Source organism: Lactuca virosa, chromosome 7 (genome assembly GCF_052849685.1).
Source record: "Lactuca virosa cultivar CGN04683 chromosome 7, Lactuca_virosa_CGN04683_v6, whole genome shotgun sequence".
In the NCBI taxonomy this organism is placed as follows: domain Eukaryota; kingdom Viridiplantae; phylum Streptophyta; class Magnoliopsida; order Asterales; family Asteraceae; genus Lactuca; species Lactuca virosa.
In genome coordinates this window covers 252,736,367-252,764,049 of record NC_136432.1, presented here as the reverse complement: position 1 = coordinate 252,764,049, position 27,683 = coordinate 252,736,367, and the positions used below count along the sequence as shown (strand labels likewise).

At 36.1% G+C, this 27,683-nt stretch overlaps 1 protein-coding gene and 1 non-coding gene across 7 annotated transcripts; one reads left to right on the top strand and one right to left on the bottom strand.

Annotated features, from left to right (window-relative positions):
* Positions 1 to 12,080: 12,080 nt before the first annotated feature.
* On the top strand, positions 12,081 to 12,162 carry TRNAS-UGA (transfer RNA serine (anticodon UGA)). Its single transcript has one exon. It is a non-coding gene; the product is annotated as a tRNA-Ser (tRNA).
* Positions 12,163 to 13,823: 1,661 nt separating this feature from the next.
* Positions 13,824 to 17,324, bottom strand: LOC145124578 (uncharacterized). Of its 6 annotated transcripts, none has more exons than XM_079059984.1 (3): positions 16,847 to 17,324; positions 16,103 to 16,414; positions 13,824 to 15,354 (listed from the first exon to the last, which is right to left on the bottom strand). In XM_079059984.1, exons 2-3 carry the CDS (start codon positions 16,334 to 16,336, stop codon positions 13,942 to 13,944), a joined length of 1,647 nt encoding a protein of 548 aa, XP_078916110.1. In that variant the 5' UTR covers positions 16,337 to 16,414; positions 16,847 to 17,324; the 3' UTR covers positions 13,824 to 13,941. The 6 variants fall into 6 exon arrangements, with proteins under 6 accessions (XP_078916110.1, XP_078916109.1, XP_078916108.1 ...); XM_079059983.1 differs by having other exon boundaries at positions 16,103 to 16,389; XM_079059982.1 differs by having other exon boundaries at positions 16,103 to 16,338.
* Between the last annotated feature and the right edge of the window lie 10,359 nt (positions 17,325 to 27,683).

Here is a 27,683-nt window from a genome sequence, read left to right as displayed (position 1 = left end):
ATAAATTGTCCTCAAGTTATGGAGGTTCAAGAGTCACTTCATTAAATGATAAAATGTGTAACCTTAATTAGTTCCATAAGTTACAAAAATAAAGAAAATTTACATTCTTTTATTAGTTTAAAGTCTTCCATAACTTGTCCTCAAGTTATGGAACTTGAAGAGTTTTTTTTTTAATTAAAACTATCTTTAAACACATAAGTTATGGAATTAATTAGTTTTGAATAGTTTCAAAACTTGCTCTCAAGTTTTGGAATTTGAAAAGTTTTCACTTATGAATACTTTAATTCCAAGTTAGCCCTTAGAATTTTAAAAGTTAAAATTCAACCCTTATACTTTATAATATTATAAGTTAATAATATTTATATATATGTATAAGAGTAAAGTCAGTCTTACCGTTAGTAGGCCTCATTCACGAAGCCGGTCTATAAGGGGGGTATAAGGTTACTGCCTATAAAATGGCAGTTTAATGGGTGTCCACTCTCACCCACCACTTCCTTGACTGGTGGAGGGTCGTTAGCCGAACGGGTAGGACAAGGACTATAATTCTCCTTTCATTAAAAGTATTAATGATAAATACTAAGTAACTAAACTCTTATTAATACCCAATCTTAGTTACTTAGGAAAATGTGAATTTGGTGCTAACCCATGAAATTACACTTTGCACTTTGCTTAAGTCGTTAGTGGAGCGTGTGTGGTTAACCGGCACACTAACCTGGACTTAACAAGGTAGGCAAAGGGTAACTTAATATTTATCATAGTATCGGTGGAGCGTGTGTGGTTAACCGGCACACTGATTAAGGGGTAAATATTAAGGGTACCAAGTATATTTGCATGGTTATTCACACCTTGTTTTGTGATCCTCGGCATCCCAGTCACAAAACCTGAAGGGCACACTCGAGATTGAAACATGCCTTTGAACAGTTCAATGAATCTCAAAGATCTAGGACTTTCAAATCCAATTAAAACCTAATAAATTATTTCGTTTTTCATGGTGGAAATTGGTGAATCGTCATTCACCTACCTTCAAATATTTTATAGCTTGGATTACGGCATCCCTCTTCTAAGTTATAAAATAGTTTGTTGGGTCCTAGCCTTAATATTTCATATTGGGTGTCATATTAAGGACTTTAAATCAACTATCTTGAATATCTCCCAAAAAGATGTCTGGTCTAGACATCTATGATCTTCCCAAATCTCTTGGAACTTTACTTCCTCCACCTCCTCCAATTATTCTCCCTAACCCACAAGTTCAAGGTCACTCAAGCCCTAATGGCAAGCAAGGTCTATGTGTGATCACATCTTAGAGATGAAGTCACATATTGACAAGCTGGGAGAGTTGGGTGTCAAAGTCTTGAGAAAGTTGGATGTTCAATCACTTTCTAAGTCACATAGTGAGTTCCTTTGGGACTACTATGAAACAGACTATGACATGAACCTTAATGATCATATCTATTTGCTTGGTGCTGCTGAATCAGCAATGATTTGGAACGATAGTAAAGCAAATTTGGTTAGAAAATCAACTTCCCAAAAACTTTATGGACAGTGACAATGGTGACACTGGAAATCCAGAAAACGCATTCTCTTCCCAATGGAAAGGGATTGGCCATAGTCAACCCGGTTGACCAAATGGTAAGGAGAAAGGCTAAGTCTGAGATAGTCCCATTACCAAAGGGTCCATATGTTTATTTTGCCAAAGGAAGGGGCGTTGATTGCAAAGCTGCCAAGTTTACCTAAGGATGTTAAAGTCAATAAGTCTGACTCTACTTCAGGTAGAGCCCATTATCTAACTCTGTTAAGTTTCTATTCTAAGATCCTCATTACATGATGTGACTGGGTCACATGTTGATGTTTTAAGAATCAAAGAATAGAGAGAAAGCTTAAAGGAAGTATATGCTGATTCTGATCGCGTAGGTGGATTTCGATCGCATCAGAATTTTGAAGCTGTTACTTAGGAGTTATGATATATTGCTTAGGAATAGATAACAACAAGTTTTTCCGTATGCATTTGCACTATAAGGATAAGTTTTTTCCGCAAAGTTTTGAAATAAAATAAAAGTTTTTAATTTTATATTTATTTTAAATATCCTTACAAGTGGCATTTGTGAAAAATGGTTGTTTATATGATTCCATTGATAGCAATATTTGAAAAAAAATGGACTTGATTCTTTCGTTTGTGGTAGTGTCATAATTTACCAAATAAGGAAAGATTCTCATTCCCAAGGCTTCAGTTGGATAGAAACTTGGAATCATGCAAGTTGAATAGTATGATGAATGAGAACTTTCAAGCATTGGAAAATTAAGACTTGTTCACATGGATGTGTGAGTCAAGTTAAGGACTAAAGGGATCGAGTACACATTCTTGTGCACTGGTCAAGTCCACCACAAAGCTCATTAAGACTATTCGTCATGATTTACTAAATTTTAGTAAATATGGGTATACTTACAAGTTTAAGTATAATTCTGAAACATTGGAAAAGTCTCAATGTATGGCAGAACGAATGGGAAGAATCAAATTAGGCAGACAGATAAAAGTTTCTCAAATCTGAAAAGATGGGAGAGTACTTTAGTATCATGTTTTGTGATCATCTTAATGATTAAAGAACCACATCACAATTGGTCTTCTAAGGACATCTTAGTGCATTCTTATGACTAAGAAGAGGAGTCATGAATTGTTGAAATGGTTAAATCAAGAAGATGAGTCATACTTCGTTTCAAAACAAGTCTTAGAGTCATACTCCAAGACTATAAGTTGAGTGACATATCTTAAAGAAAGGTTTATAACACTTGTCAAATGTAAGAGTAAAAGTGTCCTACTCTTGTACATTTGAAGTTGGTAGGTTGTGATGTTTTGGATTAAACAAAGACCAACTAAGGCCAATTGTGTGAAGTGTTTGTCTTGATAAAGAATCCGCATTATCTCTTGAATATTTGGCAAGATAGTCTTATATGTCAAGAGGACAGTGGGAGTCTTAAAGATCCTAAAAAGAATTTCAAGAACTAATCAAGAATAAAATCTGAGGTTCTTCACTAGCACACGACTTGAGGTTTATAACCTATCATGTTGACATATTCTGTGCCCATTCCAGTTAAAGTTGGCTTTGCATATGAGTTATGAAAGTTCTCAATTGGTTGCATAACAACTTGGAAGCAATGGCAGGCCCTGTACTGCCAGGTGGCAAGAAGTTAAGATTGCATAAGTTCAGTCCATATGAGTTTGGATTTGTCATTATCCTTGTCTTGTGACTATGGTTTTGACGATTCACATGGATAAGAACACATACACCATAAAATCTAAGGGTCATAAGGTTTCTCTCCGATTCATGAAAATGATGGTGAGGAAACACTTCCACCAAGTAGATTTGAAGCAGATGGCAAAAGGTCTAAACAATTGAGACTATGATTACGGCATCCCTTTTCATAGTTCTGAAATTGTTTAGACACACATGCATGCTATCTAAGGAAAGGTGTATGATTTTGATAAAGTTTTATCAAAGCATCTCGTATCAGAAATCTGAACTTTGGTAAGGAAGTCAATAAAGTATTGATTTCTAGAAGTCCAGCTGACTTCTGAGTACATGTCAAAGCTAGTGGGAGCATAAGTGTTATGCTAATAATCATCATGTTAGTGGGAGCATGATAATTATTGTTAGTGTTGCAAGTTAGCAATGTTAATTATAGAAAACAAAAGTTTCAATTCGTGAGGCTGCAGGGATTGAAAAAGTTGTTTTGCTATAATTAAGGGAGAGGATATACTTCATTTCAGTTCTAAAGGCTTAGATTGAGACCTTAATCATCTTTAGTCAAGAATATATATATGAATTTCATGTTGGATTGGTTCAACTTAAGGAAATTATATATATTGCGTTCTCAAAATTCGATTATGATTACGGCATCCCTCTTCATAGTCAAATTTTGAAAACATGGCAAATAAAAATATTGTAGCAAAAGACTGGTCTAGAATCATGTCTTTATGTGAGACATCATGAATCGTGTACCATTTGCTTTGGGTACAGGATCGATTGCATGTGCTATAATATTTGTCATTTCTAAATTTTTCCAAATGCCCAGAGGCATTAAGAAGGGAAAAGGTCTAGAATTGGATATGACTAAAATGATTAAGCAATTGTCGAGGACAATCTGAGGTTTACCAAAGATTGGTTGCTCAGGGACAGTTGGAAGTATAGTGCTAATTTTGGAAGGATCATATTGACATATTCTGAAAAGAGGCATCTCTTATTCAGAAGTGATAGTCAAAATGAGAATATGGAGTTGTCTCCATAGGTGGAAGTTATCTGTGTAAGATTAGAAAACTTAATGCAAGAAGCATGTCCAAAGCAATGTACTTTGAATATGAGACTTAGTTTCCATGGAGTTGATCTCCATTGGAATACCTTATAATGACTGTTGACAAGTCTTTGTGACTTTGTACATATTCATTACAGGAGGGTCAGTGCATATAAGTTTAAAATCTAAACAGATTTCGATAAATGTTAGGAATTTGAAATTCTCACATTTTTCGATAAGGATTTGGGAGTGTGAAATTAGAATCATTGAAATTATGTTCAATTGGTTTATTTCACAAAGGATCATAGACAAACATATAGTGCATACTTGGTGTATGGCAAAGCTATTGTTTAAGAAAAACATAGTGTACATGCTTGGAGCATGGGACAACTAGTGTTTTTAATTCAAGTATAAAGTTGATAAAACTGAAACAATGAATAATGAGTAATCAGTATGGTGATAAATAAAAGTGTTTATTTATATTCATAGGGTTTGATACCATATTTGATTCATTTATTCTTGTGTTTCACTTTGCATGTTTTGACTTCCAGAATAACTAAGTCGTTCTTCCTGAATGATTAAGTTATTCAAACCATCCACAGTCGGTCATATGTTGGAAGTAGATATGAATCAAGACTGTCATGGGTTGGTTTGTAGAGGTCCAAGTTGGTGGACAAAGTGGTGCTACAACACTCATGAGTGCTCATAAGTTCTGAGTATTGGATTCAACCCGCGCTCATTTGAATCACTTCATGGATTTTATCACGAGTGATCATGAGACGATAATATCTTATATTCTTCAAACCTAGAGATATGAGTTGTTACTATGAGTTGGTTGTACATTGATTGCACGAAAACGCATTCGGTAACTCGATGTTATAAAACGTGCCTTTGTGTATGATTCAACAAGTACTAGAACAAGCCATATGAGTCGAAGTTTATCCATTCCTTTTACCTTCGGGATAAAAGCGATATCTGTGGGCCCCTCGATGATTTAAAGATGATACATGTGAGTGCTTGGCCAAGCCAGGACTGATTTGATTTGTTCAATCAGTCAGTCATCATGAATCCGAAATCGGGAAACAACAAATGGACAGAGAGAGTGATTGATAATCCATGTCTCAGTCCATATGTTATCTAGAATGGAGGAATATATGATCCCTTATCTAATGGACAAGTCATTGACAAAGGTCAGAGTTCATCGACAAGGTCAGAGTTCGACAAAAGCTTTTGAGAGCTACGAATGCCGATCGGTTCCTGAAGTCATACGCAATAATAGTTTTAGACTTATCCAAGTGGGAGACTGTTGGATTAATGTCTAAGTCCATAACTATAATTGGTAAGATTTGACCCGACCCGGCATGGTCCATTTGGGTTGCATGGCATCATGCATTTGGATAGACTATAATGAGAGAAATAACACTTAAGGTTGGTTAATATATTATAATTTCTAATATATTAATAAGGTTATTTAATTAGTATTGATCAAGAATTAATTTGGAATTAATTAAGTGATCAAAAGGAGACTAATTAAATATATGGGTTGATTGTGTAAATCATTCATTCTTATATATGTGGGCTTGTGATCCAAGATTTCTTATGTTGGACTAAGTCCATGGGGTGACCCATGGATACTCCATGGAGGTTAAAATCCATGGAGCATAAGGAATGGGTAAAGTTATGAGTTACATGGTGTAACCCTAATAGCCACCATATAAAAGAATCCCATGGCTCAAGAAATCGTGCACTAATGTGTGAGTGTGAGGGCTAGACGATTTCAAGGAGTGTTCAAGTTTCTCTCAAGTTATTCCAAGTGTATTTGGTGTTGTGTGAACCATTTGAGGTGTCACACTTGGGGCACTAGGCACTCAAGCTTCATGAAGACATTCTACATCAAAGAGGTATGTATTCTATCTTGTTATATTTATTATTTTGTATGCTAGATTATGATAATACCTTGGATGTTCATAATTGTATGTATAATAGAGAAAACATAGATCCAAGGTATTTAAGGTTGCATGTACACTTAGGAGTGTTAGAATGCTCATAACCCAACACTTCCTACACCGGTCCTCTTTAGAGCTGTCAGATCTAGCATTGGTTCGGGTACAGGTCCTGTGCTTTCAGTAGTACGGGCCCAATACTACCTTCCACACCTACCTGCACCTTCCCCAAAGCTCTACCTGATAACTCCAATTCGTCCCAAAATAAATCATATCCCGCAAACCACCGCATAACCCAAATCCCAGGCTGTCCTAAGATTTGCTCTACCCATATCAATCAGACCAATCATAATAGGTTGCCTTTATGCATGCAAATTATACACAGAAAAGGATCAAATAGTGTAACGCCCCGATTCTCAGGTATTGATTTAATGTGTGAGTTCTTGATTTCAAGGGCTACTCGACGAGTTGATTGCCCTACTCGTCGAGTAGAAGCGGGTTGGTCCACGTATTTTAATGACCTACTCGCCGAGTCCAAGAAGGGACTCGAGGAGTAGGAGCTGGCAGATGAAACCCTAAATCTCGGGGTTTTGCACCCTATTTAAAGGATCATTGGCCTCCCCTTTACTGCCCCTTGTCCCTCTCAAACCCTAAATCGTGTGTGTGTGTGTGTGTGTGTGTTCTTTTGGTGTGTTCAAGTTTGGAGGAGGAACTTTGGAGAAGGAAACACTTGGGGAAGCAAGGAAATCAAGGCCAGGAACTCGTGGGGAGCTAAGAGATTCATCAGTTGTCACTCTCTGGAAGGTATTAAGTTGTTCCTTTAGCTCATCTCTCTTTTAACCTCTTTTGGATGGGTTTTATGAAAGGCTCCCCATGTTTAAGCTAAGATCTGAAGTTTTAACTTCAGATCTGGACTCCCTTTGACCTCTAGATCCATAAAGTCATCAGCCTTGCCTAGTAGGAGCCTTCCCTCAAGTGTGAGACTTCATTGCAAGCTTAGTTTTGCCATTTAAGGGTCTTAAAGCTTTGCATGCACGTAAAGTTTGCGACTTTACGTGATAAACAGGCCCTAGAAGCTTGGATCTGTAATCTGGAACCTTGCCATGGCTTAAAAAGCGTCTGCATGGATAAAGGTCTGCAAGGACTCGACGAGTTGGATGAACAACTCGGCGAGCCCGTTGAAGATGGCCATGAACTCGACGAGTTGGATGAACAACTCGGCGAGTCCGTTGAAGATTGCCTTAAACTCGGCGAGTCGTTCGAAGACTCGGCGAGCCGGCTAGGGTTTCTTCCAATTCCTGGACACGTATGAACTCGACGAGTTAAAGGGGAACTCGACGAGCCAATCAAGGATTTCACGACTTCTCGAGTTCAGGAAGGACTCGACGAGTCGGTGAACTGCACTCGACGAGTCGAGTCAACATGGACTGTTGACTTTGACTGTGGACTTTGACTTGGACCAAGGGTTGACCAGTTGACTTCTGAGGGTATTCTGGTAATTTGGAGATTTATGAAAAAGGGTTTTATGGTAACTATAGGTGGTGAAGTTCGTGTTGGTGATCCGGGAGTTGAGCTTTCTAGTTTCAGACGACAGTTGCAAGGTGAGTTATCCTCACTATACTAAGGGGTCTAAGGCACCAAGGCCGGCCCATTGGATATGTTATCCTAGCAGTATTAGATGTTGAGTATGAGTTAGTGTTGCATGCTAGTGGTTATGCCAGTTGGGTAGATCTATAGGACTACCTGTGATGTTATATGATTATTGCATGCTCGGTAGTTTGTTAGTTGATATGTTATGTGGGATGGGTTGAGGTTGTACTGCTCCGTGCGGTAGCCAACAAACCCTAGAGTATTCCAAATATGAGCTGAGGGCCCGGTAGGCATTCCAGACTCATACTGAGGACTCGGGAGCATTCCAGATACGAGCTGAGGGCCCGGTAGGCATTCCAGACTCGTACTGAGGGCTCGATGGTATTCCAGATACGAGCTGAGGGCTCGGTAGGCATTCCAGACTCGTACTGAGGGCCCAGGGGTAATCCGGCTTGTAAAGCTGTGGACCCATTACATGTTGTTCAGTTTGTTATGATATGTTTATGTGGACTGTATGTGTATCGATATCGATATCCGGTTAATTGTTTTAGGTACATCAGGGGATCGCAGCAAGGCGAAGGCGTGATCGTACAGCTCCTCATGTTTTGTCTATGTTTCTGGGAAAACTCTAATATTATACATTTTGAAAACAAAGTTGTAATGATTTTTAATGGTTTGAAATGTTTTTAAAAGTTTAAATTGGTTTGAAATTTTGGGTGTTACAAATAGACTTTCGAATAAGAGATTCTACCTTAGGACCACAACCAAACGAGGAACAGGAAATAAGGCCAAATCAATCATTCTAAGGCTATAAGCTCCTAACCGTATACAATTTTAAAAGCATACACATAGCAAGATCCATACGATTACCAAAGCTCATATATCAATATAACATGGATAGCATATTGGGGAATTACTTACTTGGCTCGGCTGATCACGCGCGTTGCACTCTCATCTTCTGCGTTCTTTAAAAGTTTTTAACTTTTATTTTTGAAAACAATTTTACCATTTCCTTAGTTTGAGTCCTGACACACCCGAGAGTGTGCCCGAATTCCTCAAACCAAGGCTCTGATACCAACTTGCAACAACCCCATTTTTCAAGGAAAATTTTCATTTTTGATTAACCAAAACACATCCCCATAAACCGCGAAATCCACATACAATTGTTTTCAAAACTCATATTAATTACAATTTTATTTCAAAACATCAGAGTGTCCCATAAAAGTGTCTGAGAGAATGCACGCCGCGCCATCAAGCCTTGCCCTTGCCCTTGGGCTCAGATGTACCTGAAACAAATCCACAAACTGTAAGCTAATGCTTAGTGATTCCCCCAGAGCATACCCCCCACACAATCCACATAACACATATCATATTACCTATAAAAGATACACATATCACATAAGCCATGCATACAACATATAAGGATGCCGTGGGCTCCCCCCAGGGTCTTATACCTTCATGCCATGGGCTCCCCCATGGTCTTTACCTATGAATGCCATGGGCTCCCCCACATGGTCTTATATCCAACTTCCACGGGCTCCCCCCGGGGTCTTCCACACAATATCATACATAATCAACTAGCATATCATATATCACAAAGGTATCTATCATACTACCTAACACATACATAAACATATAAGGATGTCGTGAGCTCCCCCAGGGTCTTATACCATCATGCCATGGGCTCCCCCACATGGTCTTCACCTAGGAATTCCACGGGCTCCTCCACATGGTCTTATATCCGACTGCCACGGGCTCGCCCCCGGGGTCTTCCATGCAATAACATACGTAATCACTAGCATACCACTTAGAATAAAGCTAACTATCATACCACATATCTCTATTACAGCTAGTGTACCACATATCATAAAATGGACCGGCCTTGGTGTCATAGACCCATTGGTATGGTGAGAAGACTCACCTCTCGAATGTTGAACTGACAAGCTATAATCAGATATGTCCCATGTGCTGCTCCAAATCAATCGTCTATGATCATTGTGTGATTAACTTGTCATAATTCCATAATTACCCTCAAAGTCAACCCTAGTCAAACCTGGTCAAAGTCAAGGTCAACAGTCCATGTTGACCTCAACTCGTCGAATGCATCCAGCAACTCGTCGAGTTCCCACATAACCCAGAAAACCTGGACAAACCCTAGCCAACTCGCCGAGTTGTTTCATCAACTCGACGAGTCCACTTGATATCTAGTAGTCGGGGGAAACCCGATCCGACTCGTCGAGTTGCCAGGGAAACTCGTCGAGTCCCCCTCCCTGTTTGCTTATTATGATAATCCATCGAATGCAGGGACTCCAGGGCTTAGATCTGAAACCCTAAAATGTCTAGAAGGTTAAAGTTTCCAACTTTACCTTCTAGAACTACTCCAAAAGCTCCAAGGTCTTTATCAAAGGTTAGAAAGCTCAAAAGCTTTGCCAAGTGGTCCAAGACTCTAGGGATATGGAATCCCTCCTTTCCATAAGAGTTTCTAGTCCTGAAAACGTTGCAAAGATGGAGGCTTTATGGACATACATGTCCAATGCATGTATTTAAGTCAAAATGGCCAAAAAGGGGAAATATACTCTAAAAACCCTTGCATGGCATCCTTGCTTAACCAAAAGCTAGATCTAGCCCACCTTGGGACTATTTTTCCCTGGGGATCCATAATGTTGCAAACTTTATGAACTCCATGCATGCAATCAACAAGAATGATAAGAAATGAAGGGTAAACTCAAGATCTAGCCATATCCTAAGATAAAAATCGAGTCTTGAAGACTTACAACAGTCCACACGATGGTCAAGCTCAAGAGTGAGGGCTTGGTTTGCTGGATCTTCTCCTTCTTCTCACTATCTCCTTCTTCTTAAGCTCTACAAATCACTCTAGCTCACAAAATGAAAGAGAATGAGGGTTAGGATTTAGCACAGACGTTCTTAGGGTTTGGAGGCTGAGGGAAAGTCAGCCTCAAGGTTCTTAAGGAGATTATATAGGGTGCAAACCCTAAAATTAGGGTTTCTCTCTACAACTCCTACTTGTCGAGTAGGACCCAACCCCCGCGTCCTCATAATAGCCTCTACTCGACGATTCGGAGCTCCCAACTCGTCGAGTCCCAACACCAAAACCCTAACATTGAGAAAACTAAATTAATACCTGGAATGGATGTTACACACAACCTGTGGAGGATGGAATTTTGTAGCCGCAAAATCCGCTGCCATTGAATCTGTTCAAGCCTTTGTTTTTCCATTTTTTTTAATTCTCTCTCTTTCTCTCTGAGTGTGTGCGGGTTAGCCAAACCACCAAACCCACACACTTTCGTTCTTTCTTTCTCTAAAGCTCCAAAGCCGCTCATCCTAGTTGAATCAACTCAACCTTTCCGATCAATGACGTTTACCCTAACATATACATTTATGTCATATGTCTAATTATTATATCAACTTGTAATTTTGTCATTTTTATATACTAAATGTATTACTACAATATGTTCAAACGAGCTCTCTAATAAAATATTTAACTTTTCTAGGCATAACTATGTTCCACCAGTAGCTAAACTCCGAGTTAGTAACAATGCATCACTAATAATTTTCCTAGTGTACTAAAGGGCCTTGGCCTAACTCCGAGTTGGTAACTAGGCATAACTATGTTCCACCTAGTAGCCAAACTCCGAGTTGGTAATTAGGCATAACTATGTTCCACCTAGTTCCAAACACATCTAACCAAATGAGACACCTAATGGGGTTCAAAGCTTGCATAGCTCCCATGAATGAAATTTATGGATTTAATCCACAAAGCATGACTTTGTTCAAAAAACATCATCTCAATTTGTATAGTAACACTTTGTTAAAAGCCGATAACATACCAATAACAAGAACACATTTATCTATATTCGCCAAAATTAAGTCTCATTTAACCCAATTTATTTTCCTTTTATTTGTTTCTGTCTCTTTAAAAAAATAATTTAATTGGATTGATTGGCTTCGAAATCCAATCAGCATTATAAATTTTATGTAATTTCCTTGTTTTGTATAGTGCTTCGTTAAGCTTTTTTTTATATAAAATTCTCTCTCGGAAGAATAGGCTAATTTGAGAGTTTATCAATATAAGTATATGTGGTTCTCAATTTGTTTTTTCTCTCCTTGGCTCTCGAATTCTTTTTCCTTTAAGTTCCAATTTCTATTATATATTTGCGGCCCGTGGGCATACATGATTTTACTTAGATCATCATCGTGAGATATCTTAAATTTATTATCATTAAAAGTGTTAATTGCAAATCAGTCGATATGTCCGAGTGGTTAAGGAGATAGACTTGAAATCTATTGGGCTTCGCCCGCGCAGGTTCGAACCCTGCTGTCGACGTGTTTTTGGTGTAAATTTAAGCACTAATTACTTAATTTCTGATACTTCTAGAAATACCAATTTACCCCCTTCAACTTTCCAAATTTGCACTTGTCCCATTTTACCTAACTTATTTTTTAGTGTTCCTTCATGAGTATTTGTTTGAGAAGATGTTAGAATATCTTTATAGTCATAATTAAGGTGTTTTAAATATTTATAATTAATTCTAATATTCCAATTCACAGTGCCTTGTGGTTCGTCATCTTTGTATACTGCTGATATTTCTACGAATACACACGACTTCATATTTTTGGTTCTTGGCTAACAAAATTCACAATACTTACTCTATGATTAATATTTTTATATGTATTTTCTACTATTATTTATTTTTATATACATATATGACTTAAGGCGACATTTTGTTAAAGTTTGGCGACAAATACAAACCTTGGAGTCATAACGAAGCCATGTCGAACTTTTTAGAACCTTGATTTCAATAGATTTTATTTATTTTTTTAATTTATATAAATATTAAAGTAAAAGGCCCGCCACCATCTTCTCCTTCTTCCGTTATAGACGTGGCAATTGATGTCGTGACACAAAACGAAATTGGGACGAAACTGAAATTTGAATTCGTGTTCGTGTCAAGTGTAAAAGAAACGACGTCGTGCCGTGTTCGTGTTTAAAATTTGACACGAAAGTGAAATGATTTAGTATTTGTTTGTCGTGTATTTCGTGTCATGTATGATTAAATATTAATTAAATAAAATAATTGTTATTTTATGTTATCTTTTTCGTGTTTGTCGTTCTTTAATTGGTTCGTTTTCGTGTTAATTTAAAAAAATACGACATCGTGTCGTGTTGTTTTCGTGTTACATAAAACATTATCGTGTCATGTCGTGTCAGACAAAAACACGACACAATTGCCTGATTTGCCACCCGTATTCCATTACACTCCACCGTCGACATCCTTTTTCTGATCACGTCGACCACAACGGCCATCACCATTACCACTACCGTCAAAATCCAAGTCAAAGTCTCATTAAAAGCGTTATTAGGTGTAGCCCAACGGTATTAGGTGTAGCCTTTATTCCTTGAGGTCGAGGGTTTAAATCCCGTCTGAAACATAGATGAAACTAGAAGTAATGTATGAGTAGGTTATATTTATCGTTCAAAAATATGCGTCCTCAAAGACTGTAGATGTATTTAAACACACAAATTAGGATTTATTAATCGTAGTTCACAAGCCTTTGTTTAAATTGTATAACTGAAAATCAATTTTAGGTTAAGAAGTATTGTGTCGAAATTGTATCTGATAGTGATGTGCGTTAACCTTTGAGTTGTGTACACTCCGGATAACCTGATCATTGAGCTTTTCAATTCGCTTTGGAAATGAGCTGTTTTTAACGGACTAAATATAATTCAATTATCCAAATCCAATAAACCGGTTCAAATGGTTTTTATACCGATTCTATCACAAACCGATTCAACTCGTTTTCTGAAGAATCGTCTGACTCGATCCGGTCTAGAAATTGACATAAAATCAATCGTTATTGAACCGTTCTCATTTCTGATTCCCAATCGAACGGTCGGTTCAAATGATTTTTGAAACATTGAATTTGACATATAAATCATCATATAGATAGGCAACCAAATACTCTAAACGACATTTATCTTCCAAATACAAAAGCAAAATAACTTTGTGATAAGCTTAATCAGTTGTAGTAGAGTAGACACAATATAAAAAGTTCCACATAATTATCTACAACAATAACACTACAACAAAAGGGGATCCACTATTCAACATTTCAAAGCAAGAGACCGATAATGACTACCACCATTTGAACACCGTTGCCTCGGCAACCGCCGCGTCCTCCTCCCCCACCCACCAAGACTCTTCTCCAACGCCAACTCCCTACACTGCTCCGGTGGCGGCTGTGGGCGGCACAAGGGTTCTGCCGCCACCGTCCGCCGCCACCCTCTTCCACTCCTACCACCACCTTTCCTTTTCGATAAACTCGACTGCCAAAAAACACCCGTCCCGGAAAAAGCGTCTTCAAATATCTGAAGATCTTCTGTAACTTCACGCCTCGATAAAGAAACAATATTTGGTAAAATATCTTTCTGAAAATCTTTCTTTTGTTTCCCCCTTTTTCCTTGTCCTTTTCGAGGTGTTCTTTTTAGCGACAAACTATTGTTTTCCTCTTCTTTTTTGTCTTCCATGATCACCGGTTTATAAAAATCATCATGATTTTCTTTCGAATCTTGAAGTTTTAATGTCATGTACTCGAAGTAATCCATTTCCTCACTCTTTTCAACAAAACTTTTCTCCAATTCCAAATCGTTCGTAATCACATCTGCAAACCACATCAAACTTTCTACCGGTTTTTCAGGAATTTCAGGCGGATGAAAAGTTGAAATTGATATGATTGCTTCTGCTGCGATGTTCACAAGCTCCAGATCGGAATCCATGGCGGAAGGGTTTTTCGGCGAATTATGTGCCGGAGCTTCCGGCGAAGGTGGTGTTTCCGGCGCCGGAGGTGGAGCATCTTCTTCATCAAGAGACATGTTTAAATCAATATCATGTTTAACATTCGATTCAAGTTTCGTGTCAATAATCGGGACACCAAGAATCATGGTAATTGTCCGGGAATCATCGAGTTTTACTTTCTTGAATTCGCGTGTTTCATGATCATCTGATGCCACGTCAGCTTTGTTGAAGAACTGGTGAGAATGATTCTGTAATGAATTCAAGTTGATATGATGAACGGTTGATTCTTTTCCTTTGGTCATCCAAAGGGGGAGGGATTGTTCATGTTTATTACGGTTTTGCCACTCTGAATTTGTCATCGATCTCGAATTGCCTGAATCGAAGGACCCGAGCCAATGATTTTGATGACCAGAGTTGATTTCGACACCAAATAACGTTTTTTTGGCAGAAGAAGTGCACTCAATAATCGGTTTGTTTAAATCGGCCAAATTAAACGGGTTTTTTCTGGTCAAATTTTGAAAAATTCCTATTTGTTGCTCATCAGTAGACAGTTGTAAATCAATCACTCGTCTTTCAGGAACACCGACACTTTTCCCATTTATAGAATTGAAAGGTCTAAAAGTCGAGCCCAAATGAGGAAAACTTGAGGCAAAAATACGTGTTTCTTTGGTTGGATTCATCAAATCTTGTTGTCTTTTGTACAGGCGATGAAGTTCTTGGAGCTGAAATGCAAAGAAACAAGAAATTTAAACATGGGTAAGTTCAAGAACATTATAAGACTTGTGGGTTTAAGAGAAAAGATGCTAAATTTTGAGCTAGAGAAAAAACACAAAATTTAAACTATGGGCAAATTCAAGAACATTAGAAAGCTTGTTGCTTTAAGAGAAAAGATGCTAAAGTTGAGGAAGATAACACCGAAAAAACACAATTTATAAATGGGTATGTTCAAGAACACTAAAAATTTCATGGGTTTAAGAGAAAGGATGCTAAAAGTTGAGCAAGATGATGAAATACATATAAATGGTGAAAAAACAAGAAATTTAAACATTTGTATATTCAAGAACATTAGAAAGCTTGTTGCTTTAAGAGAACAAATGCTAAAATCTGAGCGAGATAGATTAAATGCATAAATGGTGAAAAAACACGAAATTTAAACATGGGTATGTTCAAGAACACTAAAATTTTTGTGGGTTTAAGTGAAAAGATGCTAAATTTCGAGAAAGATAGATGAAATGCAAAATAATGGTGAAAAAACAAGAACTTTAAACATGGGTACATTCAAGAACATAAGAAAGCTTGTTGCTTGAAGAAAAAAAGATGCTAAATTTTGAGCAAGATAGTAGATGAAATGCAAGATATTGGTGAAAAAACACAAAATTTAAACATGGGTATGTTCAAGAACATTAAAAAACTTGTGGGTTTAAAAGAAAAAGATTTAGAAAATTGAGTATGATAGACTCAAAATCAAACCTGATGTTTGAAGATTGATTCGTGCTTCAAGATAGTTTGCCTAATCTGTTCTTTAACGTATCCATCTATGGTTTGTGTTGTTAGAAAGTAGTTATAATGTTGACTGTTTGTGGGGCCAGAGATCTTGTGAGTTTTATCATCGTGATATGGATTCCAAATATCATTGTGAAAACCATTGTTGAGATCTATCATTGAACTTGGGAAATATGTCTTGGATTCTACTTTGGCTCCCATTTCTTCGGTAATTAGATCAAGAACAAACCGATTTGTAAATTAACCTTCTTTCTCTTTTGTGAAAATGGTAAAAGAATACTATAATCAATTTGAGACAAACTTTAAGCATCATCTTTGCAAAAAGATCAAGTACATAGCATTTTCAACCACCATTTGTGAAAAAAGGTAAAAGAAAGTAACGCAAATGAGCAATTTTTTTATTACAAAACATATTGAGTATGATAATTCCTTTTCCTTTTGCAAACTACAGCGTACTTTTGACATTTTAACAAAAAATATTCTTGGCTTGTTACAGTGGAAAATCAAGTGATACAAATTGGAGAACTGAGGAACACACACGAACACCAACGAAAACAGTAGTTTAAAAAATCAACTATAAGCATTGAACAAGGCTAATAGAAACCTAAATCGGATCAAAGACAGATTTCATATACAGTAATTCAATCGTAAAACAGTAAGAATCAACCAATAAAAAAAATTAGGAGATTAGGAGATTAGAGAAGAATCTACCTCGTACTTTTTGTGTTTGGGTCTCTGGTAAATCGTAAGAATTCTGAACTCGAAGAATCGATTTTCGTCAGAATTTCCAAAATTGGAAGAAAAAAATCAAACAACTCCGACAATCGAGCTCTCTCGTGGGTTCCATGAAACTAAACAGCCACGAAAAAGATAAAAAAGAAGAAATCTCCGATCGGCTGGGCCACTTTTTTCTGATCAACAGATACGGAAACAAGAGAGAGAGGAAGAGATCCCAGGTAAGAAAGATAGATCCCTATCTTCGCTCTTTCTCTCTCAAAATCTGTTTGGGTTTCTCTCTCTAGAAATTAAGAAGCCATCGGAAGAAGACTGACTTGAAGTTTGTCAATCTGTCGTCTTCTTTGATATTTAATGGCACGTATATTGTTGTGATTCGATCACTCATTGATTTTCCCATTTGGCAAATGTAATCTAGAAAAATAATTTGGGAATTGGGTCCGGCGTTTTGGGCAAAAGTAGATTTATTTAGATAATCTATAATATATATATATAGAGAGAGAAAGATACATATGTATGTATCTCTCTCTACATGTCACCTATCATTCATTAGTTTTAGATTCCTTCGCCACATCTTTTATGTTTTTTAGTGTGAAGAAGAATTTATTGACGTTTAGCATTTTTAATTGATATTTTCTTCATATGTTGTTGTCCAAAAGAATTAAATTATACGCTACAGATATCATTTGAAAAAATTGTAAAAATGGCCCTTATAATTACTCAAAAAATTGTCATTTAAGTCCAAAATATTTTGGAGTGACACTATCATAAACCTGTTTTTTTTATTGTGATTTTGAAAGTGCTTGAAAAAACTATATTACTTTTGTTATTTTCTTTTTCTATTTTTTAAATATTTTATTTAAAAAAGAAAAAAACAAAAAAATCACCCCCTTCTTTATTCCAAAACCTTCGGTTGCTGGAAAATTCACCTAGCTCCGACGAACGCCACAAACCTCTCTCTCTCTCTCTCTCTATGAACAAACAGACAAATTCCAAAAATATGATATACAAGAACACATACCAAACCTCAAAATCTGATATAAAATAACACAAATATAAACCTGATTCATCGCAAACACATACACTGATGAACCCAGATGATTAAACACATGAGATTGAACCAAATTAATACATCTCTCCCTCTCTCTCTTTCTCATTATATATATATATATATATATATATATATATATATATATATATATATATATATATATATATATATTCTCTCTCTCTCTCTCTCTCCCTCTCTCTCTTCATGATTCTTTAAACACGACAACATGTTCAAGATCTCATTCGTACAAAATCCATAAAGCCGATATGTGACATCCCCTATTTTTCAGAACCAATTAAAACATTTTCTTTACGCTTTATAAAATTGAGATTCAAAAAATTTCTAGTAAAACAAAACATTTTTTAGATAACCAAAAATTATTTCATTTATTTAAAACCTTGAGGATGTCATCGTTCATATCCAAACATATATTGCAACGTAAATATTAAAAGGTCATAAAACTACTTATTACATGCATATCTCTTTATTCCACTCAACATCCTAACTAGACCTCGACAACCTTACATTCGCTACATATGATGCATAAAATGAGTGGGTCAAGTTTGGGAAAACCTGGTGAGATGCATTAGGTTTTCAAGCCCATAATAATTTAATGATAATAAATAATATTATTCCTGCAAACAACGATGTCAAATCATATATATATATATATATATATATATATATATATATATATATATATATATATATATATATATATATATCGACCTAAGATCAACTACCCAACCCAACCAACCGTCATAGATCCTAAAGCAACGATTCTATGGAGGAATCACCCAACGTGATGAATCGTTTGAGTAACTATTTGACTACACAGCTAAAGGTGTCCTTGGCCAATGTTAGTCATATAAACGCAATCAATGTTCAGAGATTTGATAAATATGGTATCCCATTTTATTTACGTCCATGAATTATAAGTCCATGCTAGCATCGTAATTCACTAGACTGCTTTAGTCAAGTGTTGTCATCTACTCTGGTCGATGACCTAGACATACTTGCTAGTTGTCTTATCTGGACCCACCATTTCTGGTCATCCAAGAAAGAGGAGGAATATGAAACTACACTATCTGGTCTCACACTCTACCCCATAATAAGACCTATCTAATTTCCAACTTATTGGGAACTAAATACCTTTTACAAGTCCTAATTTAACTAATCCGGACTTCTGCAAAACGACAATATATGTCCAATATGGTTCCTAATCCAATAGTATTATCATATTTATACAAGTAGCACATAATACAGATAATACAAATAAACACTTAATGTTGCTTATAGATAATACTTTTGATTTAATATTATGTTCTTGATAATAACTACACACTCACCTGATAAAAGTGTCTGCCGATAGGTGAATCGGGCAGAGCTTCGCCTTACACCTTTTCCAAAAGACCTAGATGTAAATAATGATAAGTCTTAGTCTAATTTCATACTTCATGGAACCATTATCCTAAGGGTTTCAGATTCCTCAACAATCCCAATGTCTACTTCAAGACCTATCAAGTAAGGATCAATCTGGCAGGACAGTCCGGAGGCAGGAACATTTCGACATATAGCCTTTCTAAAATCAAACATCCAAGACAACGCGACCATTCTAGGCACCTTTCCTGTAAGTAGATCAATCAGTATAACAACTTGTGATCATTGGTAAATGTGACGTACCAAAATATGACCCAAAAATTTCATTTTTAATTTAGATAAAACAGTATTCCAAAATCATCATCAATACAATCCGAGTGAAAATAAGTGTATCAAACATCATATCAATCGGAGTATATCACAAAAGCGGAACTACACGGTGTGTGCGATGCAGCCATCCCGAGCTCTTCCCTCTAGAACTAGAAGTACCTAAAACATAAACTGAAAACCATAAGCACAAAACTTAGGAGTTCCCCAAACTACCCCATACCATACATAATAAATCACATACTAGGCCCCCGCCCTACATTGAGCCCCACCCTCCATCAAGCCCCGCTCGATATACAGATTTGTTTTTGCCCGGCATCAAGCCCCGCTCGGTATACAAATTTGTTATTCTTAGCCCCGCCTGATATCATTCCCCACCCACTATACACATAAAATATATATATCACATAATCATGCTAACACATACAATGATCATAAAACAATAGCATACGATTCGATCATCGGGCCTCGGCTCGCATCGAGCCCTCCCGATATACATAGCAGCACATAACACATGAAAAGGTCATGCAATGTGACAACTAGCAATTCTGGCTCAATCAAAGTCAACAAGTCAGCAAAAATCAAACAACTCAATGAAGGTCAAGTGATTAGGACCCAAAACATTATGATTTCGGTTGGTACCCGGACCGAAATCACTAGGTGATCTCGGTGGTACCATGACCAAAATCACTAGGTGATCTCGGTGGTGCCATGACCGAAATCACTTGGTGATCTCGGTGGTACCATGACCGAAATCACTTGGTAATCTCGGTGGTGCTAGGCCGAAATCACCATGTGATTTCGGTGGTGCTGCAACGTGATTGGTGGATCTTTTCCCAACATGATATATTGCACAATTCAATGCAAACGTCACTTCACCCCATCCTCTGTTTCCCCCTATATAGCTTCGGCCAAGAACTCCTCCAACACCCTTCACATTTCAACGTTTTTCTCCACTTTTTCTCTCAAGATCAAGTTCAACCTTCCAAGGATTATTTTCCAAGTTTGGTTCCTAGACTTTTGGATAATACCATCTTCAAAGAGTTTTTCAACCACCTTCAAGTACTCTAAGTTTGAAGATCTTCACCATCACCTCTTTAACTCAAGGTGAGTTCATACCCCCTACATTTTTCGAGACTTTCCATGTTTTAGGGGGGATATAAGTAAAACACAAGAAAACTTACGTTAAAACCCAATGTCTAAATATGTTTTTTTACTTTTTTCGAAAAAAATGCTAAATACATGAAATAGCTTTACAACCAAACTTGTGAACTTTTACATGCAAAGTTTTGATAAAAACATAAACCTATGAAAAACAAGGAGAAACACGCTATGTTATTCTTATATATATATATATATATATATATATATATATATATATATATATATATATATATATATATAGGGTACAAATTTAATTGCTATAATAAACTATGTAAGTATAGTTTATGAGACTTTATCACTTTTGAAACATGTTGAGAAATGTGCATAATTATATAAAAATACATATATAATTATTTCATTCCATGTTACTTTTATCATGGTAAAATGATAACATTACATGTAAAGGTTTTACATGTCAACGAAGCATTTTTATAAGCTATAATAAGTATAGTTTATCGGGCAATTTCACTAGTTTACCCTCTCGGAACAAACAAATGATTGTTTAAAGGTATAATTATTTTACACTATGTAACCACTATGGAAGGCAATTTTTCACTTCCGAAAGGTTTTTCATTACACTATATGTAAACCTGTTGATACAAGGTTGTGAGACACTATCTTCACGTACTTACTGGAGTACATACAAAAGTCCTGTATTATAACCGGAATCTCCCGTAAGAGAGTGTGATACTTGTGTATAGATCTATATGGGACTGACATTCCCGCACCTAAAATGTTAGCTACAGTTAGACCGACAGGTCTGGGGTGAAAAATGTCATAACATTCCGACGCCTGAAGAACGTCGTGACAGGCCATCTATGTCGCTTAGCACTGTTATAATAACTCACATGGGGTATTAACAATACATTTGGTTTACGGGGCTAACTTATCTTCAGTCAGTTTTAAATAATGATAAAGCTACATTACACTATTGTCCAGTACAACACTACTTACCATTTTGGTCTTGGGATTAATATCTACAACTCATTTTAAAAGAAAATATTGGATTTTCTGGAAATCACACTCTATTAACTTACAAGGAAAAATGGTAGATTTTTCTCATACAAAACTCTTATGAACTCACCAACTTAATTGTTGACACTTCTTTTCAAAACTGCTTGTATTATCAGGAAATTAATAAACAGGTAATCAAAACGGTTTTTGAGGATGGAGCACTATAGCATCACGTCATATATTTTTTTCATATGTATTTGATGTCAAACAAACAATGATTTGAATATAATGTAAACTTATAAATTATCAATATGATGGTTGTATGACTTTGATCATAAATATTCAATTGTTATGATACTGTACATGAAGTCACCCACCCCAGACGTTTCCACCGTTTTGGTTTTGGGGTGTGACAGATTGGTATCAGAGCATTGTTTATAGTGAACTAAGTATATCAAACCACGTAAGATATACAACTATAAATACAATGGGGCTAAAACACTCTGACCAAGAAATATACTTTTTAAAATATAATACTATTTTTATAAAAGTATACGTACATGCATACATACTAGAAAAATGTCATCACGAGAACAACACAAAAGTAAAGAGATAAGTTGAACACGATTAAGCCTAGATAGTTATGTAATCATATCTGGGATAAATATAGCCTGATCAACTATATTTATGCGAGATATGACTAACATGTGTTGGGAATGGTCGTGGTGAACAACGAGTCTAAAACTTACCAACACCCCATACAAGGAAACTCTAGAACCAAACATAAAGTTTAAAATACTATAGGAGTATTTTGTGATACTATAGAACCATACAGCTAGACTCTTTATGTGTCTTTTATACCGTTATTTCTTGCATAGTCGACATAACCAAACATATAGTTAAGACACTCTGTTTCGATAATACTCGATTCATGACCATTATCAAAGACATACCATCATTCCACCTTTAAACATTATGGCAGAAGAATGTCACCACGAAAATCTATCAGGCGTGTCAGATGGGTTTTGAGCATTACAACATTCCTATGATGCACATGCAACCGTAATTGCTTTGGATCTAGGTTTTTCTCAAGTTATACATGCAAATCAAATATCCAGAGCAAAACCCTAAATCTAGCATACATAATTCAATATTGCATATATATAAAAGGGTTGGAAGATTACCTCACTTGTTATATTGTAATAACAAGAACAATCCTTGACTCTTGAAAGCTTAGTGCCCCAAGTGTTGCACCTCTAATGGAGTCACAAACACTCTACACAACAAGGATGACTTGGAGAGATGATGAAATCAGCCAGGTTCTCTTAGAATCTTATAGGGGGCCGAAATCCTTAGGTTTCAGGAGATTTATATATGACTAGGTTGCTTAGTCTTCAAGCTGGACTTCGATAAGTTCCTAACTTAAGCCCAAAGCAACCCATGAACCTCCTTGGTAAGCCCTTGGACGAAATCATATGGGGTAATCCATAAATTTTGTCCACTCCACTTACAAGGAGTCCTAAGCCCAGTTTCACAACTATCAATGATTTGCAAAACAACTCCTCTATTATTAATCAGTTCCTTTAATCCCAAAATTAATACCAAATTAATTTCTGATTAATTACTAATTAATAATATAATTTCCAAATAATAAATTAATCTTATAATATATTAATAAAATCATTCTGAGTACCAATTTAATATTCATATAATAAATCTTACTCTCTCTCTCTCTCTCTCTCTCTCTCTCTCTCTCTCTCTTTCTCTCTCTCCTCTAGTCATCCTATCAAGCTGCATGAGTGAAGGCAACCCAAAAGGTGTTGGATTAATGTCTAAGTCCATAACTATAATTGGTAAGACTTGACCCGACCCGACATGGTCCATTTGGGTTGCATGGCATCATGCATTTGGATAGACTATAATGAGAGAAATAACACTTAAGGTTGGTTAATATATTATAAGTTCTAATATATTAATAAGGTTATTTAATTAGTATTGATCAAGAATTAATTTGGAATTAATTAAGTGATCAAAATGAGACTAATTAAATATATGGGTTGATTGTGTAAATCATTCATTCTTATATATGTGGGCTTGTGATCCAAGATTCCTTATGTTGGACTAAGTCCATGGGGTGACCCATGGATACTCCATGGAGGTTAAAATCCATGGAGCTTAAGGAATGGGTAAAGTTATGAGTTACATGGAGTAACCCTAATAGCCACCATATAAAAGAATCCCATGGCTCAAGAAATCGTGCACTATGTGTGAGTATGAGGGCTAGACGATTTCAAGGAGTGTTCAAGTTTCTCTCAAGTTATTCCAAGTGTATTTGGTGTTGTGTGAACCATTTGAGGTGTCACACTTGGGGCACTAGGCACTCAAGCTTCATGAAGACATTCTACATCAAAGAGGTATGTATTCTATCTTGTTATATTTATTATTTTGTATGCTAGATTAGGATAATACCTTGGATGTTCATAATTGTATGTATAATAGAGAAAACATAGATCCAAGGTATTTAGGGTTGCATGTACACTTAGGATTGTTAGAATGCTCAAAACCCAACAGTGGTATCAGAGCCAAGGCTTGTTTTCTTGTTATACTTGCAAAATTAGTTGAAAAATCGAATTTTGGAACCCCTGACAGCATATATTCGACTGTTTTGGCTAGAAATGGACTAGGAACATTACCCTTAGATGTTTTTGGACTTATAAACTTGTTTTTGATGTGGTAATGTTCATGCTAATCCAATTTCAAAGATAATTGTCAATAGATTCATGTTTTGTATTAGTTTAAAAGTTATGCTAATTACTTGAAAAAAAATTGATGTGAATTATCTTTGTTCATATGAGTTTATTAGATTAATAGAAAAGTTAATTGATTATGTGTTTTCAATCCATTTTAATCTAAGAGTTGATTCTAAAGTGTGTTTTTGTAACTTGTCCTCAAGTTATATGAAAAGTCACATTTAAGTTTCATAAAACTCATAAAAAGTTGGCAATGGTTACAAAAATGAAGAGTCTTGTCCTCATTAAATGGTTTTATGACTCCATAACTTGTCCTCAAGTTATGGAGGTTTAAGAGTCACTTCATTAAATGATAAAATGTGTAACCTTAATTAGTTCCATAAGTTACAAAAATAAAGAAAAGTTACATTCTTTATTAGTTTAAAGTCTTCCATAACTTGTCCTCAAGTTATGGAACTTGAAGAGTTTTTTTTAATTAAAACTACTTTAAACACATAAGTTATGGAATTAATTAGTTTTGAATATTTTCAAAACTTGCCCTCAAGGTTTGGAATTTGTAAAGTTTTCCCCATGAATACTTAATCAAAAGTATGTATAATCAAAAGTGAGGTGTTTCTCGAGAATGGACAGATTATAAATTAAATAAATTCCAAGTTAGCCCTTAGAATTTTAAAAGTTAAAATTCAACCCTTATACTTTATAGTATTATAAGTTAATAATAAATATATGTATAAGAGCAAGTCAGTCTTACCGTTAGTAGGCCTCATTCACGAAGCCGGTCTATAAGGGGGTATAAGGTTACTGCCTATAAAATAACAGTTTAATGGGTGTCCACTCTCACCCACCGCTTCCTTGACTGGTGGAGGGTCGTTAGCCGAACGGGTAGGACAAGGACTATAATTCTCCCTTCATTAAAAGTATTAATGATAAATACTAAGTAACTAAACACTTATAAATTCCCAATCTTAGTTACTTAGGAAAATGTGAATAAGGTGCTAATCCATGAAATTACACTTTGCACTTTGTTTAAGCTGTTAGTGGAGCGTGTGTGGTTAACCGGCACACTAACCTGGACTTAACAAGGTAGGCAAAGGGTAAATTAATGTTTATCATAGTATCGTTGGAGCGTGTGTGGTTAACCGGCACATCGATTGAGGGGTAAATATTAAGGGTACCAAGTATATTTGCATGGTTAGTTCACACCTTGTTTTGTGATCCTCGGCATCCCAGTCACAAAACCTGAAGGGCACACTCGAGATTGAAACATGCCATTGAAAAGTTCAATGAATCTCAAAAGAATCTAGGAGTTTCAAAACCAATTAAAACCTAATAATACATTTCGTTTATCTTGGTGGAAATTGGTGAATCGTCATTCACCTACCTTCAAATATTTTATAGCTTGGATTACAGCATCCCTCTTCCAAGTTATAAAATAGTTTGTTGGGTCCTAGCCTTAATATATCATATTGGGTGTTATATTAAGGACTTAAATCAACTTTACGTGAATTTCTCCCATTGTTGATGTCTGGTTTAAACAACAATGATCTTCCCAAACCAAGCTTTCCTAATGAATATGACTTCCCGAGTTTGGCTCATGGAAGTCATACTTCTCTTCCTCCACCTCCTCCAATTATTATCCCTAACCCACAAGTTCAAGGTCACTCAAGCCCTAATGGCAAGCAAGGTCTATGTGTGATCACATCTTAGAGATGAAGTCACATATTCACAAGCCGGGAGAGTTAGGTGTCAAAGTCTTGAGAAAGTTGGATGTTCAATCACTATCTAAGTCACATAGTGAGTTCCTTTGGGACTACTATGAAACAGACTATAACATGAACCTTAATGATCATATCTATTTTCTTGGTGCTGCTGAATCAGCAATGATTTGGAACGATAGTAAAGAAAATTTGATTAGAAGATCAACTTCCCAAAAACTTTATGGACAGTGACAATGGTGACACTGGAAATCCAGAAAAAGCATTCTCTTCCCAATGGAAAGGGATTGGCCATAGTCAACCCGGTTGACCAAATGGTAAAGAGAAAGGCTAAGTCTGAGATAGTCCCATTACCAAAGGGTCCATATGTTTATCTTGCCAAAGGAAGGGGCGTTGATTGCAAAGCTGCCAAATTTACCTAAGGATGTTAAAGTCAATAAGTTTGACTCTACATCAGGTAGAGCCCATTATCTAACTCTGTTAAGTTCTATTCTGAGATCCTCATTACATGATGTGACTGGGTCACATGTTGATGTTTTAAGAATCAAAGAATAGAGAGAAATCTTAAAGGAAGTATATGCTGATTCTGATCGCGAAGGTGGATTTCGATCGCATCAGAATTTTGAGCAGTTGCTTAAGAAGTTATGATATATTGCTAAGGAATAGATAACAACAATTTTCCATGTGGATTGTAAGGATAAGTTTTTCCGCAAAGTTTTAAAATAAAAGAAAATTGTTTAACTTTATTTATTTGAAGTATCCTTACAATGGCATTTGTGGAAAATTGTTGCTTCTATGATTCCACTGACAGCAATATTGGAAAATGGATTTGATTCTTTCATTTATGGTAGTGTCTAAATTTACCAAATCAGGAAAGTTCCTCATCTCCCAAGTTTCAATTGGACCGAAACTTGGAATCATGCAAGTTGAATAGTATGATGAATGAGAACTTTCAAGCATTGGAAACTCAAGACTAATTACTTGTTCACATGGATGTGTGAGTCAAGTGAAGGACTAAAGGGATCGAGTACACATTCTTGTGCACTGGTCATGTCCACCACAAAGCTCGTTAAGACTATTTGATTTACTAAAGTTTAGTAAATATGGTTATACTTACAAGTTTAAGTATAATTCTGAAACATTGGAAAAGTCTCAATATATGGCAGAACGAATGGGAACAATCAAATTAGGCAGAAAGATAAAAGTTTCTCAAATCTGAAAAGATGGGAGAGTACTTTAGTATCATGTTTGTGATCATCTTAATGATTTAGAAATCATATCACAATTAGTCCTCTAAAGGTCATCTTAGTGCATTCTTATGACTAAGAAGAGGAGTCATGAATTGTTGAAATGGTTAGATCAGGAAGATGAGTCATACTTCGTTCCAAAATAATTCTTAGAGTCATACTCCAAGATTGTAACTTGAGTGACATATCTTAAAGAAAGGTTTAAAACACTTGTCAAATGTAAGA